Source organism: Carcharodon carcharias, chromosome 21 (genome assembly GCF_017639515.1).
Source record: "Carcharodon carcharias isolate sCarCar2 chromosome 21, sCarCar2.pri, whole genome shotgun sequence".
Taxonomy (NCBI): Eukaryota; Metazoa; Chordata; class Chondrichthyes; order Lamniformes; family Lamnidae; genus Carcharodon; species Carcharodon carcharias.
Genome location: NC_054487.1, coordinates 35,741,851 through 35,766,318, shown reverse-complemented (window position 1 = coordinate 35,766,318; position 24,468 = coordinate 35,741,851). Strand labels below are relative to the sequence as shown.

Genomic DNA, 24,468 nt, shown 5'->3' with positions numbered 1-24,468 from the left:
GTTTGAAACAAGATATTCAATAACAATCAAATCAAAGAACCACTTGCGGAATCCTCACTTTGATGAAAGGTGGGATTTCTTTTTTAAAAAGTGTATATCTTGGTACAGGAACAAGCCTGACTAGAGATGTTTCATAGATATATTGTATGGTGCTACCATAACCTAGTAACATAGTTTAATCATGCATAGACCATTTTTAAAGAAAGTACCACAGGCTGAATGCAAGCTAGACTATACTGTGGCACAGCTGCCAGCATATTCACTGATCCAAAAGAAACTCTCGTAATGACACAGAGGAGGAAATGTTTTTGTGGTATTTAGCTGGATGGACCATGGTGGCCTCGGCTTTAATTCCTGCTCTGTGCTGAATTATTTGATTTTGTTTGGGGCAGCCAGCAGTGTCATTACAGCAATTGCCCAAAGCAGCCCTGCACTAGAGTTCCCATACAAAAACAGAAATACCTGGAAAAACTCAGCAAGTCTGGCAGCATTGGCGGAGAAGAACAAAGTTGACGTTTCGAGTCCTCATGACCCTTCAACAGAACTAAGTAAAAATAGGAGAGGGGTGAAATATAAGCTGGTTTAAGGTGGGGGGTGGGTGGGTGGGGGGAAGGTTGTAGGGACAAGAAAGCAGTGATAGGAGCAGATAACCAAAAGATGTCACAGACAAAAGAACAAAGAGGTGTTGAGGGTGGTGATATTATGTAAAAGAATGTGCTAATTAAGAATGGATAGGACACACAAGGTACAGATAGCTCTAGTAGGGGTGGGGTGAAATAAGACTAAAAGGGAAAAGGTATAAATTTAAAAATAATGGAAATAGGTGGGAAAAGAAAATTCTTTACAAATTATTGGAATAAACAAAGGGGAGGGGGAAGAAACAGAAATGGGGTGAGGATGGAGGAGGGAGTTCAAGATCTAAAAGTTGTCGAACTCAATATTCAGTCTGGAAGACTGTAAGGTGTCTAGTTGGAAGATGAGGTGCTCCAGTTTGAGTTGAGCTTCACTGGAACAATGCAGCAAGCCAAGGACAGACATGTGGGCAAGAGAGCAGGGTGGAGTGTTAAAATGGCAAGCGACAGGGAGGTCTGGGTCATGTTTGCAGACAGACCAAAGGTGTTCTGCAAAGCGGTCGCCCAGTCTGCGTTTGGTCTACCCGATGTAGAGGAGACTGCATTGGGAGCAACGAATGCAGTAGACTAAGTTGGGGGAAATGCAGGTGAAATGCTGCTTCACTTGAAAGGAGTGTTTGGGCCCTTGGACGGTGAGGAGCAGGTGTTGCATATTTTGCGTATGCGTGGGGAGGTGCCGTAGGTAGGGGTTGAGGAGTAGGGGGTGATGGACGAGTGGACCAGGGTGTCATGGGGGAACGATCCCTACGGAATGCCGCCGGTGAGGGGGGGGGTGGTGAAAGGAAGATGTGTTTGGTGGTGGCATCATGCTGGAGTTGGCGGAAATGGCGGAGGATGATCCTTTGAATGCGGAGGCTGATGGGGTGATAAGTGAGGACAAGGGGGACCCTATCATGTTTCTGGGAGGGAGGAGAAGACGTGAGGGTGAGGGACCTGTCAACTACTGTGGGTGGAAAACCTTGGTTAAGGAAGAAGGAGGACATGTCAGAGGAATTGTTTTTGAAAGTAGCATCATCAGAACAGATGCGACAGAGGCGAAGGAACTGAGAGAATGGGATGGAGTCCTTACAGGAAGCGGGGTGTGAGGAGCTGTAGTCGAGGTAGCTGTGGGAATCCGTAGGCTTGTAATGGATTTTGGTGGACAGTCTATCACCAGAAATTGAGACAGAGAGGTCAAGGAAGGGAAGGGAAGTGTCAGAGATGGACCATGTGAAAATGAAGAAGGATGGAAATTGGAAGCAAAATTAATAAATTTTTCCAGGTCCCGACGAGAGCATGAAGCAGCACCGAAGTAATCATCGATGTACCGGAGAAAGAATTGTGGGAGGGGGCCGGAGTAGGACTGGAACAAGGAACGTTCCACATACCCCATAAAGAGTCAGGCTTGGCTGGGGCCCATGCGGGTACCCATAGCCACACCTTTTATTTGGAAGAAGTGAGAGGAGTTAAAGGAGAAATTGTTCAGTGTGAGAACAAGTTCAGCCAGACGGAGGAGAGTAGTGGTGGATGGGGATTGTTCAGGCCTCTGTTCGAGGAAGAAGCTGAGAGTCCTTAGACCATCCTGGTGGGAGATGGAGGTGTAGAGGGATTGGACGTCCATGGTGAAGAGGAGGCGGTTGGGGCCAGGGAACTGGAAATTGTTGATGTGAAGTAAGATGTCAGAGGAATCACGGATGTAGGTGAGAAGGGACTGGACAAGGGGAGAGAGAAGGGAGTCAAGATAACGAGAAATGAGTTCCGTGGGGCAGGAACAGGCTGACATGATCGGTCTGCTGGGACAGTCCTGTTTGTGGATTTTGGGTAGGAGGTAGAAGCGGGCTGTCCAACGTTTGGTGACTATCAGGTTGGAAGCTATGGAAGGAAGATCTCCAGAGGAGATGGGGTCAGTGGCAGTCCTGGAAATAATGGCTTGATGTTCAGTGGTAAGGTCATGGTCCAGGGAGAGGTAGGAGGAAGTGTCTGCGAGTTGACGCTCAGCCTCCGCGAGGTAGAGGTCACTGCGTCAGACAACAATAGCACCACCCTTGTCAGCGGGTTTGATGACAATGTTAAGGTGGACCTGAGAGAACGGAGTGCAGAGTTCCCATTCCTGATTGCTACCTAGTGACACCTGCTGGAAACTGCATGTATGTGGGCTTGGGTGGGGGAATGACAGAAGCAGGTTCAATTACAATGCTCTCCTCCTCTTTAGCTTTTATGGTCACTGTCTAGATTTACACCAAAAGAGCTACTTGGGTGAGATATCAGCTGGTACCTGTGCAAATATACCCCAGTATGAGTTGTTAGCCCTGAGAGAAAAATGGCAGCCAAATTGATGTGAAGTCCTTCCAATGCTAGAGTTATTTTATTTACATGATTGCAACATATCAATATGACATCTTAGAGATTTTGTAACTAGAAATTACAATTTTTTTCAAAAACATGTAAGTCCCCAATTCCTTTTTTTAAAGGGCCAAAGTTACTTTTTGTTTAATCATTCTTGGGATGTGAGCATTGCTGGCTAGGCCAGCATTTATTGCCCATCCCTAAATGTCCTTGAAAAGGAGCTGCCTTTTTGCAGTCCATGTGATGTAGGTACATCCATAGTGCTATTAGAGAGAGTGTTCCAGGATTTTGACCTAGTGACAGTGAAGGAACAATGATATAGTTCCAAGTCAGGTGGTGAGTGACTTGGAAGGGAATTTGCAGGTTGTGATGTTCTCATGCATCTGCTGCCTTTATCCTTCTAGATGGTAGAGGTTGTGGGTTTGGAAGGTACCTTGACGAATTGTGTATCTTGCGATGGCGTACTCTGATGCTACTGTGTGCCAGTGGTAGGGGGAGTGAATGTTTAAGGTGGTGAATAGGGTACCAATCAAGTGGGCTGCTTTGCCCTGGATGGTGTTGAGTTTCTTGGGTGTTGTTTGAGCTGCGCTCATTCAGGCTAATTGGGAGTATTCCATCACATCCTGATTTGTGCCTTGTAATTGCGGGCATGCTTTGAGGAGTTGGGAGGTGAATTACTCACCACAAGAATCCCCAGCCTGTGATCTGCACTTCTAGCCACAGTATTTATGTGGCTGGCCCAGTTCAGTTTCTGGTCAATGGAAACCACCCCCCACCCCCCCTCACTCACACACACACACACACACACACACACACACACACACACACCCAGGGATGTTGTTAGTAGAGGCTTCAGTGATGCTAACGCTGTTGAATATCAAGGAGAGATGGCTAGATTCTCTTTTGTTGGAGATGTTCATTGCCTGGCACTTGTGTAGCACAATTGTTACTTGCTATTTATCAGCTGTAGTCAGAACGTTGTCCAAATCTTGCTGCATATTAGCACAGACTGCTTCAGTATCCGAGTTGCGAATGGTACTGAACACTGCAAACATAAGTGAATATTCCCACTTCTGACCTTATGGAGGGAAGGTCATTGATAAAACAGCTGAAGCTGGTTGGACCTAGGACACTATGTGAAGAACTCCTGCAGTGATGTCTGAAGCTGATATGATTTCTTCTATTTCTATAAGGAATGAATGAAACTTTGTTGTACTGGATGAGACGATCATGTATTCTCTGGAGGGTAATTAGCTAGCCTACTGCTATACTGTCCCCAGTGCCACTGTTGCACCAGCATGAACATAATTAAATGAGAACATGCCCAAATTGACTTACCAGCCAATTTTGTTTCATTTACATCTTATATGCAGTCTTCGCTCTGCACTTCCTCCTGATGGTACAGTTCAGATCAGGAAATTGCTTTGTGTTACAATAATGGGTTGCTCATCCAATCTTTTGTGGTTCAAAATCTCTGATTCATAACAATTCCCTCACTTGCACGGAGGTTAATTTTCCACCTAGGAGCCATACAGGCAAAGAGGTTCCAGGTTTGACTTTTTATCTTGAGAGGTGAGTTACATTATCTGAGCCCACGAAAGGTTTTTAAAATTGGCTTGATTTCCCTGGGTTAGGGAGGGGGTAAGTTGAGAGTTTCAGCTCCTGGTCACTCTGCAACAACCCTTGTGAAAAATGAACAGGTTACCAGGTGAAGAAAGATTGAACTCTGCTTCTGGCTCTCGCTCAAGATCATGAATAATGACATTTGGGTGAGATACCAGAGGGTATCCAGCAATTTCTGCCAAGCTGCGTGGATGCACAGCCATGCAACAGTCTAAAAGACCTCCTTCAATAAATAATGTGTGTTCGCAGGCGCACAAAATAAAAATTGAAGGGACTTTGCACTGGAATAAATGGGCCATGCAGAGCAACTAAATTTTAAAATTGGTGCCAGTGCTGCATCTGTACCCCAGAGAAGGAATAAATACTGAAGAAATTGGACTGAAGTTTCTAAATTGCTGTTAGAATAACTCAATTGCATTCTCATTTATTATTTCAGAGCGGGATGCATTTGATACATTGTTCGACCATGCACCTGATAAGCTCAGTGTTGTTAAGAAGGTAAATTCCAAAATGGATTTTAAAATGCCTGAATTTCTGAAATAGCACTCTGACTTGAAATTCACTAATTGAATAAAATGTGCTGATGCAAAATTTCTAAAATAGCGGATCAAGTGATCTTCTACCGTCAGTTGATAACGGAAAGTAGGGTGATGGCAGATGAATTAAACAGGTATTTTGTGTCGGCCTTCACTATAGAGGACACAGGTAATATCCCAGAAATAGCTGCAAATCAGGGAATGGAAGGGAGGGAGAAACTCAGGAAAATTGCAGGAAAGTGGCACTGAGGAAATTGTTGGGGCTGCAGGCTGACACATCCACAGGTCCGGATGGACTTCACGCTAAGGTCTTGAAAGAAGTGGCTAATGAGATAGTTGATGTGTTGGTTATAATTTTGCAAAATTCCCTAGATTTAGGGGAGGTTCCATTAGATTGGAAAATAGCAAATGTAACTCCTTTATTCAAAAAGAGGAGACAGAAAGCAGGAAACTACAGGCCAGTTGGCCTAACATCTGTCATAGGGAAAATGTTAGAAGCTATTATTAAAGATGTTATAGCAGGGCTCTTAGAAAAATGCAAGGTTTTGTGAGAGAATTCATGTTTAACCGATTTATTGGAGTCCTTTGAAGGAGTCGCATGTGCTGTGGATAAAGGAGATGTACTTAGATTTCCAGAGGGAATTTGATAAAGTGCCACATCAAGGATTATTGTGGAAAATAAAAGCTCGTGGTGTAGGGGTAGCATATTGACATGGATGGAACATTGGCTAGCTAACAGGAAACGGAGACCAGACGTAAAATGGTCTTTTTCGGGTTGGCAGGATGTGATGTGTGGTATGCCACAGGGACCTGTGCTGGGGCCTCAACTTTTTACAATTTACATAAATGACTTGGATGAAGGAACTGAAGGTATGATTGCTAAATTTACTGACGACACAAAAATAGGTAGAAAAGTAAATTGGGAAGAGGACTTAACATAGGTTAAGTGAGTGGGCAAAAATCTGGCTGTGGGCAATGTGAAATTGTCCATTTTGGCAGGAAAAATTAAAAAAAAGCTTATTTAAGTAGTGAGAGGTTGCAGAGCTTGAGATTGAGGGATCTGGGTGTCCTAGTGCATGAATCACAAAAGCTAGTATGCAGGTATAGCAAATGATTAGGAAAGCTAATAGAATGTTATTGTTTATTGTGAAGGAAACTGATCACAAAAGTAGGGAGGTTATGCTTCAGTTGTACAGGGTACTGGTGAGAACACAACTGGAGTACTTTGTACAGTACTGGTCTCCTTACTTAAGGAAAGCTGTAAATGCATTAGGAGCAATTCAGAGAAGGTTTACTGGACTAATACCAGGAATGGGAGCAGGTTGTCTTATGAGGGAAGATTGGACAGGCTAGGCTTGTATCCACTGGAGTTTAGAAGAATAAGAGGTGACTTGATTGAAACCTTTAGGATCCTGGGGTGTCTTGACGGTGGATGTGGAGAAGATGTTTCCTCTTGTGGGAGAATCTAGAACTAAGGGTCACTGTTAAAAAAATGGGTCGCTCATTTAAGAGACAGATGAGAAACTTTTTCTGAGGGCCGTGAGTCTTTGGAACTCTCTCTTGCCCAAAAGGTGGTGGAAGCAGAGTCTTAGAATATTTTAAAGGCAGAGCTAGATCGATTCTTGATTAACGAGGTGAAAGGTTATCTGGGGTAGGCAGAAACCTGGGGTTGAGGTTACGTTCAGATCAGCCATTATCTTATTGAATGGCGGAGCAGACTCAAGGGGCTGAGTGGCCTATTGCTATCCCTAATTCGTATGTTCGTTTCTGATGAGTCACTTTTATTTAAGGTCAATCATTCTTCTATCAAATAGCACAGAGGACACCATTCAACCTATTATGCCAAAGCCGGTGTTAGGTTTCAATTGAAGCTATTTGCTATAATCCTGTTCATTTGTCCTTTCTAGGCATCATTTTTTATTCCTCCTTTTTCGCCTATTTGCCTAATTCCCTTTGAAATAGTGTTAGTGTCTCTATCAATTTAGCAGCCACTTGACAACATCTCAAGTTTTGATAACTCATTGTGTAGGAAAAAAATGTTCTAAATGTTCCCTTGGTTCTTCTAGCCATAATCTCCAATCCATGCTCCCTTCTTACTGATTCACCAAGTGGGAATGGCCTTTCACTATTTGCTGTCTTTATAATTTTTAAAACCATGATTTGATTGCAAATGGCCTGATTTATTAAATTCAATTTCACAAGTTCCCATAAGATCCTGGGTTGCTAATTCAGCATTAGTACTAGGGAAACTAATGGGTCTAAAGGTTACTAAGTCCCCTGGACCTGATGGGTTGCAAGCTAGGATATTAAATGAAGTAGCTACAGAGATAGCACTGATAGCAATTTTCCAAGCGTCCTTAGATTCTGGAAAAGTCCCAGAGGATTGGAAAACTTCCAGTGTAACACCCTGCAAAATAACAGGTAACTATAGGCCAGTTAGCTTAATATCTATCATTGGGAAAATGTTTAGAGTCTATTATAAATGATGTAATAGCAGAGCATTTAGAAATACATAATATAATCAAGCAGAATCAGCATGGCTTCATGAAAGGGAAATCATGCCTGACAAATTTATTAGAATTCTTTGAGATAACAAGCAGGTTAGATAAAGGGGAAGCAGTAGATGTAATATATTTGGATTTCCAAATGGTGTTTGATACCACACATCAGGCTACTTAATAAGATGAGAGCCCATGGTGTTAGGGGTAGTACATTAGCATGGATAGAGGATTGGCTAACTAATAGAAGACAGAGGGTTGGGATGCAGGGGGCATTTTCAGGATGGCAACCTGTAACTAGTGGAGTGCTACAGGGATCAGTGCTGGGGCCACAATTATTTACAATATATATTAATGACTTCGCTAAGGGAAGTGAATGTACTATTACCAAGTTTGCGGATGACACAAAAATAAGTGGGAAGTCAAACAATGATCCAAAGAGTCTACAGAGGTATATAGACAGACAGTTTAAATGAGTGGGCAAAAACTTGGCGGATAGAATATAAGGTGGGAAAATGTGAGGTCATGCACTTTGGCAGGAATAGAGGAGCTGAATATTATTTAAATAGAGAAAGCTGCAGCGGAGAGGGATTTGGGGGTCCTCGTGCATGAATCACAAAAAGCTAGCATACAAGTTCAGGTAATAGGGAAGGCAAATGGAATGTTGGCCTTTATTTCAAAGGGAATGGAGTATAAAAATAGGGAAGTCTTGCTAAAATACTATACAAGGCACTAGTTAGACCACACCAGGAATACTGTGAACAGTTTTGATCCCCTTATCTAAGGAAAGATGTACTGGCATTCCAGATGTACTCGAGGCAGTCCAGAGAAGGTTCACTAGGTTGATCCTGGGGATGGAGGGATTTTCTTATGAGGAGAGGTTGAGTAGGTTGGGCGTGTACTTATTGGAGTTTAGAAGAATGAGAGGTGACCTTATTATAACATCTAAGATTCTTAGGGGGCTTGACAGGGTAAATGCTGAGAGATTGTTTCCCCTAATGGGAGAGTCTAAGACCAGAGGGCATAATCTCAGATTAAGGGGTTGCCCGTTTAAGACCGAGATAAGGAATTTCTTCTCAGTGTAGTGAATCTGTGGAATTCTTTACCAAAGAGGGCTGTAGAGGCTAGGTCACTAAGTATATTCAAGGCTGAGAGACAGATTTTTAATCGGTAAGGGAATCGAATGTTATGGGGAAAAGGCAGGAAAGAGGAATTGAGGATTATCAGATCAGCCATGATCTCATAGAATGGCGGAGCAGACTTGGTGGGCCGAATGGCCTACTCCTGCTACGTCTTATGGCCGTATAACCACAAGGCTACCATGCTGGCTGGCCAAAGTAGCTTAAGTGAGGTTCTCTATCTAAATAGAAGAAGCAAATTTTCAAAAGATATAATACCTTTGTGATTAATATCTTCATTTTATAGGTCAATTTTTAATTCCCGGTAGCAGAAACTGGTGATAATGGAGCCGTTCTATCCCTCGAACAATTCCTCTCCATTGACTATGATGGACTGCTCATCCAATATTGCCAGTTTACCATAACTGCCAAAAGTTAAATTTGAACCTTATTTATTGATCTTAGTGAATGAATAACACAAATAAACGATATTATTTACTGAACAGAAGGAATGAGTTTGTAAGGAGTAAGTTTGTAGCTGTGAAGACCCAAACTGTCGTGTGATCTTGATTGGGAAATTATTTTTCATTTAAGAGGAAGGTTTTAAATAAACCTTGACAGAGGGCACGAGCATCAAAGCTTAATTTGATCATGTCTAGCAGAATGTCACTGGAAGATAGTCAGGAGCGACAACTCCGACCGTTCCCTTTATTTCCTTCCCCGTCTTGTCCAGCAATACACTGGATAACTGAGTGCTCCATTAGCTGATATTAGCTAAAGCAATTCTGACCAGGGATCACACCTGTAGCTTTTCTGTTTTCTATTGTTTAGTACCTTACCTTTTAGTGAGTTTTACTCAGTTATGTAAGCGAGGTGTCCAATTGGTTCATAAGGGCCAATACGTTGTAAGGATCTTACTTGTTGCACCTTAGTGAGTATGCCTGCTATATGTTTGATTTCAAAGCTGAACAAAAATACATTTCAACTTATAAATGCATTGGGCTGAAATTTCCCTCCATTGGGGTTGAAGTTGATAGGCGGGCGGGTGCGTACTGGCACGCTTCTGATTGGCACCCCCAATCGGAGGTGTGGCACCATTTTATGTGGGCGAGCCAATTAAGGCCCACCCAGCATGACTTCCGCACAGAATCCCAAAATCAAGAGTGCCCTCTTTCGCGCACGCGCACTAAAGAGCGCACTCATCTCCCTGAGGCTAAGTGCTGCCTTAGGGAGATCAGCTCTAAATGTAAAAAAGCCAAAAATAGTAAAATAAAATTTCCCTAACATGTCCCCTCATGTGACACTGTCACATGAGTTGGGACGTGTTCATAATTTCCAAAAAAACTTTATTAAAATTTTGAGGTTTCATGTTTTTTCTAGTTTGCACCAGGGCTCCTGACCTGCCGCCAACCTTAAGGTTGGACAGGCAGGACCACTAATTAGTTTAATTGTTCTGTCAATGGCCTCCTGAAAATTTAAATGAGGTGCAGTGACGTCAGGAGCTCTGTCTGACGTCGCCGTGTGTCATTTTACGCGTCGGCAAGTGGGCCCCACCCCGCTCGCCGACAGTAAAATCCAGCTCATTGTATAGCTAGGAGTCTGTTAGAGATTGAATAGAGAACATGCACAGTGCCCTTACTCGGGGTGACACCCTTTTTGAATGGTCCTTTGCAGACTGTGTATTTATTCTAAAGTGTAAAATCTGAACCAATAGTTTTGCGTAAAGTTCCATGTATAACTTTACAATTTAGTGCATAGTTTGGATAAGTTGTAACCAACAAAATCCCTATGCCTTTTAGTTAAATTTTCATATGTTAAAGCTTTGTGATAGTTTGCTTTCACCTGCAACTAGGCACTGGTTTGTGAGATACCTTGGTGGATTTGAAAATTAGTAGAGCTTTAATTTTTTTTTGATTATTTTATTTCCCCAGTCACTTATCACATTTGTGAATAAACATCTCAACAAGCTCAACTTAGAAGTGACAGAACTGGAAACACAGGTATGAACACAAATGTTTTCATTTTTTGCATAGCAGTACACGCACTGTAATTGATTACTAGGATGAACATTTATCACTGGTACAGTACGCATTATTTATAATTTCTTCATTAGTCATCAAAATAATTTTGTTCATAAGATGCCCCATGTACCAGAGCCTGCAACCTGTGACCCGTCATTTGAGAAAAACTTTAAAAACAACTATTTTACAGAGTCCAAACTTGTAACTCATTCTGTGTCATTTCTCGGTGATTATGTGTTTGTAGAGGAGAAATGATCATGACTATGGCAATTGTCCATTTCACTTGAAAATTGAAAAACCCTGAAAGAGATGGGAGACACTGTTCACTAAAGTAATGTGACATCACCTTCATGAAGAAAAATGTTTGACAAACTTCTAAATTTTGTTCATAGACACAATTGCTGTAAGACTGACTCATAGATTTTCTCCCATCCCAAAGCCAGAGGTTTGACGAGCAGTTGTGTTCATTTATAGTCTTGCTGTGTTATAATGTTTACTGCTGGAGCTTCATTAAGGGTGAAACCCAGCAAATGCAAATCCATCCATCTCTAGTTTGTGTCTGAAACAGCATGCAGCAGATTTAAGTGGGGCTTAAGTTTTTTGCTATTTGTTAAAGATGTCTATGGTGTCATTTCAGACTGGATGTTTGTGACTGAACCAATCACATTGTTCTCTACTGCACCACAGGCATGTGAAATTTTCCTGCATCCCAACTGCTTTTAGTTAAATTGGTAGATAGCCCCATTTAACACTTCATTTTTATAAATGACATATTGAAGTTAATAAGCCTAATTTCGGAATCGATTATCTCCATCTTAAATGGGATCTACTGCCACAGCTTCCCTATCCATTTGCTGTCCCTTGAGGCACCTGTGCTTTCAGTCAGTTTCTTTCCTGCCCTCTGTCTTCCTGCCGGTCATCCAGCCCTACACCCAAAAACTACAATTAATATTGTGAGAGTGTAGTTTAAAAAAAAGAACATTTAGTTTGGTTAGATATCAGGATGAAAGCTATGCTTCAAGTTAATAAAATGGCTACAGTTTTTGAATCAAATGATGCTGCATCAGGAAAATTTCATGCAAATGTGAGAATCTCTTATGTTTGAGTATTTGAAAAAAAAATTGCTTTCACAAGATTGGTACAGGTGAAGGACCTTTTGACTGTCCTGACAGGCCCTTTGTCATTAATTGAATGCAGGGTTTTGTGTCGTCTTCTGTTCTATTCAAAAATATTTTTAGTGTTGATTGCTCCTTTTATGAACACACACTTTCTGACATTGGTCTTCAGTTGCCTTTCACTAATTGGAACCTGTACCTCATTCTCTTGTCAGTATACAGAAATAATGTTCAGAGTTACCATTTCCATATACAATTTATTTTTTTTCTTTACACCTCTATGTCAGATCACCACTCAGTTACCTCCTTTCAAGACTGAAAAATCCAAGTTTCTCCAGTGATTCTTCATAACACAATGATCTGATGACTGGAGTTGGTGTCCTGGTTCTTCCCTGCACTAGCTCCATAGCTTGACTGTACCATTTATATGTTGGTCCTGGAACTGGCCACAGTAGTGCTGTGCACAGACTGTAAACTACTTTGCACCAATTCTGAGCTTGTATTATTACACGTCGCCTTTGAATTTGAGCCCTACTTATACAATCAATATCGTTCAGCATCCTTTTTGTTTTGTTCATTTCTATTCCATGTTAATCAGATATGTTGTGTTGATTTTTAGAATGTTAAGTATGTATGGAGTGATTTTGACTAACCATTTGCTTTAAAGAATAGCAGCAGTGATATTTTAACCTGCTTCCTTGATGTCAGTTTGCAGATGGTGTGTACCTGGTGTTGCTTATGGGACTTCTTGAAGATTACTTTGTTCCTCTCTACAACTTTTATCTGACACCAGAAAGTTTTGAACAGAAGGTTAGTACTATGACTGCCATCGAAATGCATTAAATCAATTGCACTCAGGACTTGCGAACATTTATTAATTTAGTAAAATAGGGAAACCAGCAGGTATAGACCACTTATGATTCATTGTATCAGCACAGTTAATCCTTGTGTGCTATAATTAATTGTGGTATGCAAGTTGTGACAGCCTTTGAGCTGGAGGCAGTAATAGTAAGGAAAATTACTTTAAAATGTTTGCGACCTGGCCACCCTTGACCTGGAAGCAGTACAAGAAGGAAGTTAAAATGCGAAGGATGTGTGGCACACAGGCACAAAGAGGAAACATGAGCTGGCTGCTGCCCATGGAAAATCAACTAAGTCTTTAAAGGAAATGGACTGTAATCCTACTGGGAAGGACTGGGACCATAAAGGCGGAGTGGACTGCCTACTAATGGTGTGGGATATTCTTTGGTGTATCTGCTATTCCGTGTGTAATTTATAGTTCAAACCGACTGTGATTTGCCTGTTAATTCATGTTTAGTTTGTGTTGATTTTGATTCGTGTTAAAAGTTACAAAAAGTAAAATCATCTTGGTAATTTCTTCATTCAGGGGTTGTTCGTTAAATTTGGTCATTTTTGGTTTATGGATTCCCACAGGTATTGTAACCAAATTGGGGGCTTGAGTCTGAAATGATCTGACCTGAGAGAGACAGTAATGGCTTCACTGAAACTTTCCAGCATTTAAATAAACAAGATTTCACATTTGCTTTTGCTATATTTTATTGAGAAATCTAGAGGCTCAAGCCTTTGCTGAAAGAGCAGATTTGACTCTGAGACTTGAAACAGTTGAGAAAAGACAGTTTACAGGCCTAGGCAGAACATGTGGTTGTTGATGCAAGATGAGCGGCTAAGAGGGACGGGAACTTTGAAGAATTGACTAGGCACCTGAGGCTCGTGGGGGAAAGGACCGGTTTCATTAATGATAGCATGCAAATGGCCAGAATATTTTTTAAAATAGGACTTCGAAAGATGGACTTAGAGAGAAATTAGCAAAAGAAGAATAAGATAGGGAAAGGGACAGGGAAAAAGATGGAGAGAGATGAAAAACTCAAATACAGCTGTGTTCCAATTACGCAAACTTGAGTTGACGAGAAGCAAGGCTGACTGGGGAACTCCTCAAGTTTGATTTGGTGAAAATTTTTGCTTGGTACCTAAATTAAGTGAAGAGGGAGTGGAGATGTATTTGAGAAAATTACCACGAATCTGAATTGGCTGACATAACAGTGGGCTCTGCTCCTACAAAGTGCTTTGATAGGCAAGGCATTGGAGATGCATACATCTCTTTCGGCAGAGCACCTTGTGATTCTGAGGAAGTATCGACTTCTGTACTCAATGTTATGAGTTGGTGCCAGAGGCCTACGGATAGAAATTTGAGAAACTGAATGGGCCAGACCTATGCAGAATTTGCCAGGGAAAAGGAAATTACATTCAATAGGTGGTGGAGGTTGAAAAAGGTGCTTCAACAACCTTAGGAAGATGATGTTGGTGGAGGAATTCAAAAATAGTGCCCCTTGGGGTTAAGGCATCATCTGGAAGACCATAAAGCTTGTCAAATAAGGGAAGCCTCGGTAATGGCAAACGATTGAGTTATCTCATAAGATGATTCATAGGCTCCATTTTGGAACCTTGCAGAGAGACTGGGATGAAAGGAAGGTCGATGATAGGTCAAGTCCTACTGAGAAAGGTGAAAAAGATAAAGACCCAAGCCCTTCTTTGGTTAGTCAAAGTAAAATTTCGGAGAACAGGTTTAGTTCAAGGGGACCAGCAAGCTACTTTTGTTGCAAAAAGGGCATGTGAAGGATGAATGTTGGAAATTAAGAAGCAAAACAGTAACATTTGTAAGGTTGCACTTTCTTCCAGAAAGTACTGCCCCAGTGAGTAAAGCTTATGACAAGCCAGTTTCTGTGTTTGCTACTAACATGTATCAGGTAATTAAGGAAGTTTTCTGTTTAAAGCTCATGTCTTCATTCTTGTCTGGTGAGGCAGAGATGTTGAATGCTGAACAGTCTTGGAACTGATGCAGGTGTTGCAGTGTTTGGGAGCTGGGCTGGGTGACCCCAATCACACATGGAGCACTAGGAGTTGGTGACCTGCGCTTTAAATGGGACAACATACAGATGCAGGGTAGACTTAGTTGTGAATTGTGCATTGAACAGTGATTTTTTTTTTCTTAGAATTGAATTTTTTTGATTAATTGCATTTTAATGTGATGAAGTAAGTGGACTAAACAGACTGATTTTTATTTTGTGTAGGCTCACAATGTAGCATTTTCCTTTGAGCTTATGCAAGATGGAGGACTTAAGAAACCAAAGGCTCGCCCAGAAGGTACCTTTTGAATTTAAGAAAGACATAATCTTTACTACAGAGGTTCCGATCTCATACCAGCTAAACAATTCTTCAGTGTTTGTAGCCATCAAACAGAACTTGAGACCAATGTCAAATTTCCAAAGAAATAAAAAAAATAATGAGACATAACACTAGTTACTGGTTACAAAATAGAATTTGTGTGAGATTAATTTGTGCATCAGTTCAGATGCTTATTAGATATCGGTGTATGGTCAGATCTGAGTCTCATGCTACCTGATATTTAAATTTTCAGGTTGCATAGACATCTTTTTTATGCAGCACCCTGTGCAAAGAGCAAATTCCCTGCTGGAGTGAAAAGCTGCCACTGCTGGGTTTGTTCCTTGTGATGCTTGTTTTCTGTTGACTACAGGAAATGACGACATGGCATGTAGCAGTGACTCCCAAACTCTCACTTTTGTGGAGACATCTGTTGCAAGCTCACGCTTTATGCCATATGTTACACACCAAAAATATAAATTGGGATGCAGTTAAAAAGGAAGGATTAAACCGGTATTCTTCCATTCCCTGGGGATATGCTACAATGTGCAAAGCAACTAGCCTGTGATCTTCCCTTTCCAGATATTTTTCTCCCCTACTTTTTCTGTTTTTGTAAATTTGCTGATTTTTGTTTTGATTTTCATTGAGTGTTGTTGCATATTCTCTCATCAGACATTGTAAACTTGGACCTGAAGTCAACATTAAGGGTGCTTTACAATCTATTCACAAAATACAAGAATGTGGAATAATTGCCTGAATAACCAAGACACATTCCAGGAGAAGCATCACTGGCAGTTACCAGGAATAACTCCCATACACCCGTGCCTTGCCGAGCCTACAACATAGTATTGGTTCCTTTGGGTCTTTTAAAACATGGAAGATACCATTTTGTTACTGTTTTTATATGAAGAAGACTGTCATCTGTCCATCTGGGTCCATTTTCTCCTCCTAAAACTATTTTGGTATATAACTAGACGTACTCATCCTGCCTTAAGTGCTTCAGTCACAGTACTGTCTGTTACAGGGCTGGTGGAACCTGAATGTTTGATTTTTCATGTTTCATTTTATGCTGTACTGTAGCATGAATGTTATTACATCATGCATGTTATTTGGCTCTCAAACACCATTTTATAATCAGGGTAGAATGTATAATTTTTTTGCCTTGTGACCTTTTGAGGATTGAGCAGTCTTTCACCGTTCAAAGTACAGGAACTCTTTCTTAACGTAGTGTTCCTGTAAATATGGGTATTGATTAGGGTTGGAGAATTGTATTCAATTCTACAACAATTAATTGACTCAAGAAAGTGACAGGGTGACCGGTATCAATTTGATGCAAAAGTTTGCACTGGTCCTCAAAAGTACTAAAGGCGAGTCATACTTTGTGAATGAAGTCATTACTTCTGTTGCAATACTGTTTACTTCTGGTAATCATGACAAAAATTATCTTCATTTCTTTGATCACAACACTGCATATATGTTTCTGCCCCCACCCCTTGGTTAGTTGGAATTGAGTAAACAATTCATGCACTATGCTATTTTATATAGAAGTCCAACTGCATCCTTACAGCTGAGAGGCTGTGTTGTCAGCTTCCTTTTAATCCTTTACTAATGACATTGAGAGATAGACAGGTCTTTCCTTGGGCTCAAATATCTCTTTACAACAGTGCAGTTGGGATTGAGAACTTGGTAAAGCAGCCAATTGTATCTCAGAGCAGTGCTGCAGCACTACTACAAGCTAGGATTCCTCATCACTGGACTTCTGCGCTGTGATTAAGTATATAACAAAGTAATTTGTGTGTGCTGTTAGGAAGGGGGCTTTACACAGGCTCAGAGTTTCTAATTATGTAATCTACCCCTAGTTCTTAAGAAAGTGATGAGCACAGGAAGGAAAGAGGCTGAGATAAATGAGCACAATGTTCTGAGCAGAGCAGTAGCACACATTGCTGGGTTGAAAAACGGTCATCAAAATTAAATGGAAGGAAAAGCGAATAATACAATGAAAATAATGACTTCACCAAAGGGAGTTTATTTGTTCTTTAAATATTCAGCATTCATAATGCTTGAAAATGCCCAGAGTTGCTACTGCAGTGTTGTAAATCTCATAGATCTTAATATATTAAGTACATATTAACATATTAATGCTAATTTAAGTGTAGGCGTGTAAAAGACTGAGTTTAAATAATACCAAATCTTTTCTTACAACGCAATGCATTAGGACTAAACATAAACTAGCTGATGTATATTGCGTACAAATATTGGTGGTTGAGTACTTGAATTCTGTATTCTGTGACAATTTTTTCTTCATTTGTGCTTTGAAATGCTGTTAAAAGAAAATGAAAATATTGGATAGGAGACCAAACTGCTAATGACTCCTTCAACCAGGTGGTGGTACTGTAGCACAAGTAGACTGCAAGGCACAGGTGAAACTTAACAGTAGGACTGAAACATTTCTGCCTTGAGACATCCCCTCTCGTTACTTTGCAAAACACCACTAAGTTTCAGGGTGCTGTGTATGTCTGGAGGCAAAACTCTTCATCACCAGAAATGCTTAGAAAATTAGTTTTATAATTGGAGACTGAGGTAGGCTTAATACAACTAATTATGGGATGGGTATACTTGAGATGACTAATGCCAGCAAGGCTAAAATCCTCCCCTTGATGACTTTGTTGGAAAGATGTTAACATACATACAACATGTGAATTTTTTGTTAAAATTGTTGATGGGAGTCGGTGGTTATTTCTCATGTACATAGGAACACACATGTTACCCACTGACCCAGGGGCAGCATTAGGGCAGTGTAAGCAGTTCAATTACTTAGGGCCTTAAACTAGGGAATTCACAGCTCCACTTTGAGTCATAATCCAGGGTGCACACAACTGCCTGCAGTAGCTGATCTCGGTGCTTCCCTTCTCACCTACCCCATTCACCCTCCCATAAGAATGGGGGCTGAGGTGGGAAAAGGTAGGATTCAGCCCTTGTGAACTACAAGTGAAATGTAGGGCCCTCAAACTGAGCTCTTGCACAGGACTCCTGCAAAGCAAACACTTTAATGGTACAAGAATTATTTTCAGAAAGCATTGTGACTCATATGTAGTAACAGCTTATTTTTCTTCCACTTTCTGTTCATAATGATTACATCTGAAAACGGTTTTCTGTTGCTAGATTCAGAGTTGCAATGATAATGGAGAGAAAAATGCAAGGAATTAAGGCAGATGGTCAGACAGTAAAATAATCATGTCCTGTAACTGGCACTTGAACATTTGGAGAAAATAGTGCCAGCAAGCACATACAGTTAGGTTTGCTCCCAGTACTTGCACATCATTAGTTGCTTTGCTGCCTACACAGTTTATAAACTCTCGCTTTCTCATAATCTATACAATTTATCAAAGCAGGTAATTTTGTTATTACATTATATCATCAACTATGGTATCAGTTGTATGTAACCAGAAGCCTGTATGGTTATAACTTGCAGTGTCATGCATTAACTTAATAGAAGTTGTTTTCCTTTGGTAGAAAAGTGTGATATTGACTACTGTTCTTCAGAAGGCGAAGATAATTTTACAGTGCAGTCATTGACCAGTGTAATATGAAAAAGCATTGGGCTGAGTGTTCCTTTTGCACTGAATTGCCTTAGTGGAAAGATCAGTAATGTGATTTTCTTTTTCCTTTCATCTGGCAAGATTATAAATACTATTCAATCGTGATAAGGAATCAGTTTCTTCAATATGTAAGTTGCATGAATTATTTCTAATGTTACTGCTGCAGTTTTTATACTTCGTGTAAATGAGGCACACAAAGCAACAACACCTTGCCAGATGGGCATATCATTCTTCGTGAGCTTTTCCTCATTGAAAACTCATCCCATTTAGCATCAAGTCCTCCTCACCCTTGTGCTTGCTGATCTAAATTAGCTCCTGATCACCCAGTGCCTCAACTTCAACAACTTTTGTATTTAAATGCAAATAAAAATACCTGGAAAAACTCAGCAGGTTTAGCAGCATCTTTGGAGAGGAACACAGTTAACGTTTCGAGTCCGTATGACTCTTCAACAGAACTAAGTAAAAATAGAAAAGAGGTGAAATATAAGCTGGTTTAGGGGGGGAGGTGGTAGAGTTGGATAGAGGGCCAGTGATAGGTGGAGATAGCCAAAAGATGTCATAGACAAAAGGACAAAGAGGTGTTGAAGGTGGTGATGTTATCTAAGGAATGTGCTAAATAAGGGTAGAAAGCAGGACAAACAAGGTACAGATAGCCCTATTGGGGGTGGGGTGGGGTGAAGGGAAGGGATTGAAATAGGCTAAAAGGTAGAGATAAAACAATGGATGGAAATACATTTAAAAATAATGGAAATAGGTGTGAAAAGAAAAAATCTACATAAATTATTGGGAAAAAAGGGGGGAGGTCGGAAAGGGGGTGGGGATGGAGGAGAGAGTTCATGATCTAAAATTGTTGAACTCAATATTCAGTCCGGAAGGCTGTAAAGTGCTTAGTCAGAAGATGAGGTGCTGTTCCTCCAGTTTGCATTGAGCTTCACTGGAACAATGCAGCAGGCCAAGGATGGACATGTGGGCATGACAGCAGGGTGGAGTCTTGAAATGGCAAGCGACAGGGAGGTCTGGGTCATGCTTGCGGCCAGACCGAAGGTGATAATATCACCACCTTCAACACCTCTTTGTCCTTTTGTCTATGACATATTTTGGCTATCTCCACCTATCACTGGCCCTCTATCCAGCTCTATCCCCCCTCTTAAACCAGCTTATATTTCACCTCTTTTCTATTTTTACGTAGTTCTGTTGAAGAGTCATACGGACTCAACGTTAACTGTGTTCCTCTCCGCAGATGCTGCCAAACCTGCTGAGTTTTTCCAGGTATTTTTATTTTGGATTTCCAGCATCTGCAGTTTTTTTGCTTTTATCTTCGTATTTAAATGCCTCCATGGACACGTACTCCAAAGCTTTGTAACCTCCTAAAGTACCTCCACCTACCTCCCAATTTACCTGAGAATTTTGTCTTTCATGCATTTTCCCTCCCTATGCACCCCACCCCCCCACTCCCCCATCCCACACCAAATCCTCTGCACTTCACCCCTTTACCATCGGCACCTGTGATTTTAGCTGCCTACATCCATCTCTGTGGAAGTCCCCCTCTATACCCCCACATTCCTTCCCTTACTACCTTCATTAACACCCATTCTATTGACCAAACCTTTGTTTGCCTACTTTTATGTCAGCTCCTTTGGCACGGTGCCTATTTCTTTTGAATACTTCCCAAAAAGCATTTTGGGACTTTTCCTACATCAAGGACCTGACCAAGTGTTGCTTGATACCTGTCATTTACAAGGTTCAGATTTTACCTGCCACTTGTTACCTTTGCCTGGCTGTAATCCCAGCCTGCAGAATGACTTGGATGGGCTGCTTTATTATTGGAAGAGTTGTAAATGTAGCTGAATACTATGGAATCATCATTGATTGAGCCCCAATCCTGACTATGAGGGAGGGAAGGTCATTGATAAAACATCTGATGTTTGCCCTCCAGGATGTTCCTTTGAACTTGATGACCTGATATGCCATTGTTTTCCCCCTATCCTGAACCACAGTGTCTTCCTTGGACTTCAGCCACTTGGTTTTGCCTTTGATCACACTGACCTCAAGTTTGGTAGGGCTCTTTGTCATGTTTTGTTGAATGCTGCCACCTTGTTGAGTGCAGCTTCTTCTGCCTCTCCTCTGGGTTGATGTGGTAATTTTAGGTCATGGGTCAGTCCTGACAGGCAGACATCAAAATGAACCAACCTACCATGCTGTTTACCTATTCCTAGTATATACGAACAAGATCACTCTTACCAGAATTAATCCATGAGTCATATTATTCTGGCTGTTACATGGCTGAATTTCTTCAGAACATCCTCTACACTAGAGACAATTATTAACTGGTGTACAGTGTGTTCTTTAGGATATAGAGGTTATAAACGGTAATTGATTCATGACAATAACTGTAGATAAATCATTGCAACCAGTGACACTGTAGTGTCCAAAACCTAAAAGTTTCAGGCATCAAGAGCATGATACTTTTTGCTAAAAACTAGCTGATATATTGCAGCAAAGTGAGGCCCAGGAATCTGATTTTCAATTTGAACCAAGTTTTAAAATTGTTTCAAAACTGGAGAAACATTTTGATTGTTTAGACTTCCTTCGTTCTACTATGTGGGGTGTTGTCCATTCTAATAAGACTTACAAAAAAGGCAGAGGTTAGATGGTTTCTTTTTCATGTTTAAAATCAAATACACTATTTTTAAGGTTGATCGAATTTTAGACATGGGTGTAATTCAAATTGAATCCTTTTTAAACAGATAACTTAAGCAATAATCTTGAGTAACTTGGACTCTTATCCCTAACAGCACATTTACATCTTTATCTTGCAAAGGTGATGTAGAAGTTCCATTTTTATATGTCTGCTGAAGCATCTGTCGGATTCTGAAGATGCACTTTACAGCTTCCTTCACAATTTCTACATAGGTACTACTGCATGTAAATAGCATGCTGACAACAGAGCTGCTGCACCCTGGGCTGTATGGTGGTAATCACAGTTTTGACTTTACACAGGAAGGAATTGGATTATCTAGTTCACCTCATTAGTGGTGATATGAGGCTGTATGGGGCAAAAGGTTGGTCATGCATTTAGTAAGTTCAATTATAGTTGTAGTGTAGTGAGGTATAATTTATTCCAAGTGACTTTACTGGATGAATCTCAGTGCAATAAACATCAGAACCACTATCATTAGGAGTCTAATGAAGTATTTGAAAGAATAGACGCAATAGTATTGCAATATATTTTAAAATATTTTATCAGTGATAGCATGATACAGCTGATGCTAGCACTGCACCTTGCTAAATAAGCTTTATTGCACAGTAGTAAATTCAACCATAATTTGAGTTTAAAGCAGTTCATAATCCAGCGTCATAGGATACACTTGACATCCTTGTCAGCATGACTGTATTCTTGGAATGCACCTGTGTCGTAACCATTCAGTGAAGTAGCATATTGTAGCAATCATCCAAATTTCCCATTCCTGTTGTGCTCTCTGGTTGGGAATCCATAGTCGACCATTTGTATAATGGTGAGTTCAGTTCTTCAACAGCACTTCAGAGGGTGTTCTTTAACAAAGGAAAGGTATTGTCACGGTTATTACCCTTCCAGGATGTTGCGATTGAAGCTGCTCAAGTAGGCAATGTCATTAGAATGTAAATGTCAGCTAATATGGGATTTCAGCTTGGATGTCCCAGTCCAGTGCTTAAGCAATAAAGCCATCATGTCTAGGTATTTTAAGAGATTAAATACAAATCTCTGAAAATAGCCTAAGATTGTAGCAGAATCTTTTTTAAGACATGGCAGGCAAAATATTCCATAAATCTCAAACTGATTTAAATTCTGATGTATTGTTAGCTGTACCATGTGTTGTAGTAAAATGTCTTAAATATACTATTTTTGTGGGGATTGTGTGGTGGGTCAAGAAACTGTCCTTTCATCTCTAGGAGCTGGATTTGAATCCAACCCCAACTGAGTTTAGATGGTTTCCATGTGCATTAGTTCCTATTCAATATCAATTCTTAAAAGTACAATTTGGCACTAAATAGTCAGTCTTGCTCATGGACTAGGATAGCTGGCATGGATCGTGGAAAACATGGTTTTGCTTTTGGGATTTAACTACAGGTTTCTGCCTAATGGAACTTGATTTTGCAACTAACCAGTGCTTTACCTCATTGAGAATAGTTATGATATTGGAGTTTCTTTCCTCAGCACTGACACCTCTCAACTTGATGAGCACGCAAATTCAACTGTTTTTTTAAAATGTAGCACATTGCAGGGATTGTACCTGATGTCTTTAAGAGGAAAGAAATTTCCCATTTTATATTGAAACACCCTACAGAAGTGTTTGCCTATTAGAAGAATAAGGAAGTGTAGCTACAGTCAAAAGTCTTTAATAGACTTGAGAAATTATTTTGATTTCATGCACTGCTAATGACTTGTCATGCTGTTTAAAGATATGTATTTGATCGCCAAGGTGATACAGCCATTTAAAAGTGCAGTATGGGCATTAAAAAAATACTGGAAATTTCAGAAACTATAATCCTGTGAAACAAAGTGTCTTGGTGTATGCATGGCTTGAGAAACATTAACTATTATTTATTCTAATAAATATGTTTACTAGTGACAAAGGTGAAATGTTGTTGTTTCCTTATTAAAGCTCCACTGTTCTTGCACTCGGCCAGTTGAGAGATGCTTCATTTTAAATGTTACATTTTGAGTGCTGATGCATTCCAACATTTATAACAATAAAACCTAAATGAATAACTGCCGTCATCAATAGGCATTTAAAAGTTCTCTGGCCTCTGATAATTCTTGTTTTAAGTTCTTAATTTTTATGGGTTTTTTTTGGAAGGTCAAATATTAACAATGAATTCCCTTTAACATGCCTGCTTTGAAGAATCTAAATCTGTTGAACTCAATCCAGTTGTAGCAAAATTCCCCTGATTTTAAAGCCTCTACCAAATTCTGTTTTATATTTGTTGGGGATTTTTTAAAACTTGTGATTTTATTTCTGAGTTTGGCAAAACCATCTTTATTATGAGGGTGGATACCTTGAAGGAGGCCACCTCAGGGGAGTCTTTCTGTACAAGACCCCTTAAATTAATGTTTTCATTTGTTGTTGTTGGTGTTCAAGGAGAAACCTAATGAACTGGTAGGCATAGCTGATAGTATTTTACAAATAATTCCTTTTATGTTTCAATAAAAGTGATAAAACCTTCATAGACAAACCTTTTTCCAAGTTTGCGACAAACTTGTGTGGAGTTGAAAGAAGAAGATCACATCATGGTCGTGTAAGGTAGTCAGGTCATAAGTTGGGGGGTGCTGTTGGTCAGGGGAGTAGGTAACTGGAATCATGTGGGGGGTGGTGGGCAGTCAATGTGAGTAATTGTTTGGGGGGGTGGGGGGTGTCAGTCGTGTAGGTATCCAGGAGTTAGATTAAGATTTTTCTGTAACATTTCCTGGGTAACTGTCCAGGTAAGTACATCGGAACTGGCCTAAGTCTCCAACTCTAGATCAGAGTTGGAGACATGGCAGATCCCAGGCAGCAGGGGAATTGCCCAGCGGAAGTTGAAACATCCTTGGCAATTCCCATGGAGGTCTGCGTGTCAGGACTTACAACTGTATTCTACCCCACTTTTATACCCTTTTTATTGGTTTGGCTGGCTTAGTTCAACTTCTGTCCAGTGGTGACCTCCAAGATGTTGGTGGGGCATTAATAATTAATAGTCCTGTTATGATACAGCAGTTGGTAAAGGCCAAGTTGTTTAAATCCCAGATGGAAACTTGAACAACTGTCACAACCTATGTTTTCAATTGGTATGTTTGAGATGCAGC

General features: G+C 40.5%; 1 protein-coding gene across 2 annotated transcripts in view; it reads left to right on the top strand.

Moving 5' to 3' along the window:
• parvb (parvin, beta) overlaps window positions 1-19,029 on the top strand; it is a 73,425-nt gene extending 54,396 nt beyond the window's left edge. For both annotated transcript variants that reach the window (XM_041216317.1, XM_041216318.1), the window contains exons 9-13: window positions 5,017-5,078; window positions 10,664-10,732; window positions 12,577-12,678; window positions 14,958-15,030; window positions 15,721-19,029. In XM_041216317.1, the coding sequence (XP_041072251.1) occupies window positions 5,017-5,078; window positions 10,664-10,732; window positions 12,577-12,678; window positions 14,958-15,030; window positions 15,721-15,797 (383 nt within the window). In that variant the 3' untranslated portion in view covers window positions 15,798-19,029. The remainder of the gene's footprint in view (window positions 1-5,016; window positions 5,079-10,663; window positions 10,733-12,576; window positions 12,679-14,957; window positions 15,031-15,720) is intronic.
• The last annotated feature ends 5,439 nt before the right edge of the window (window positions 19,030-24,468 follow it).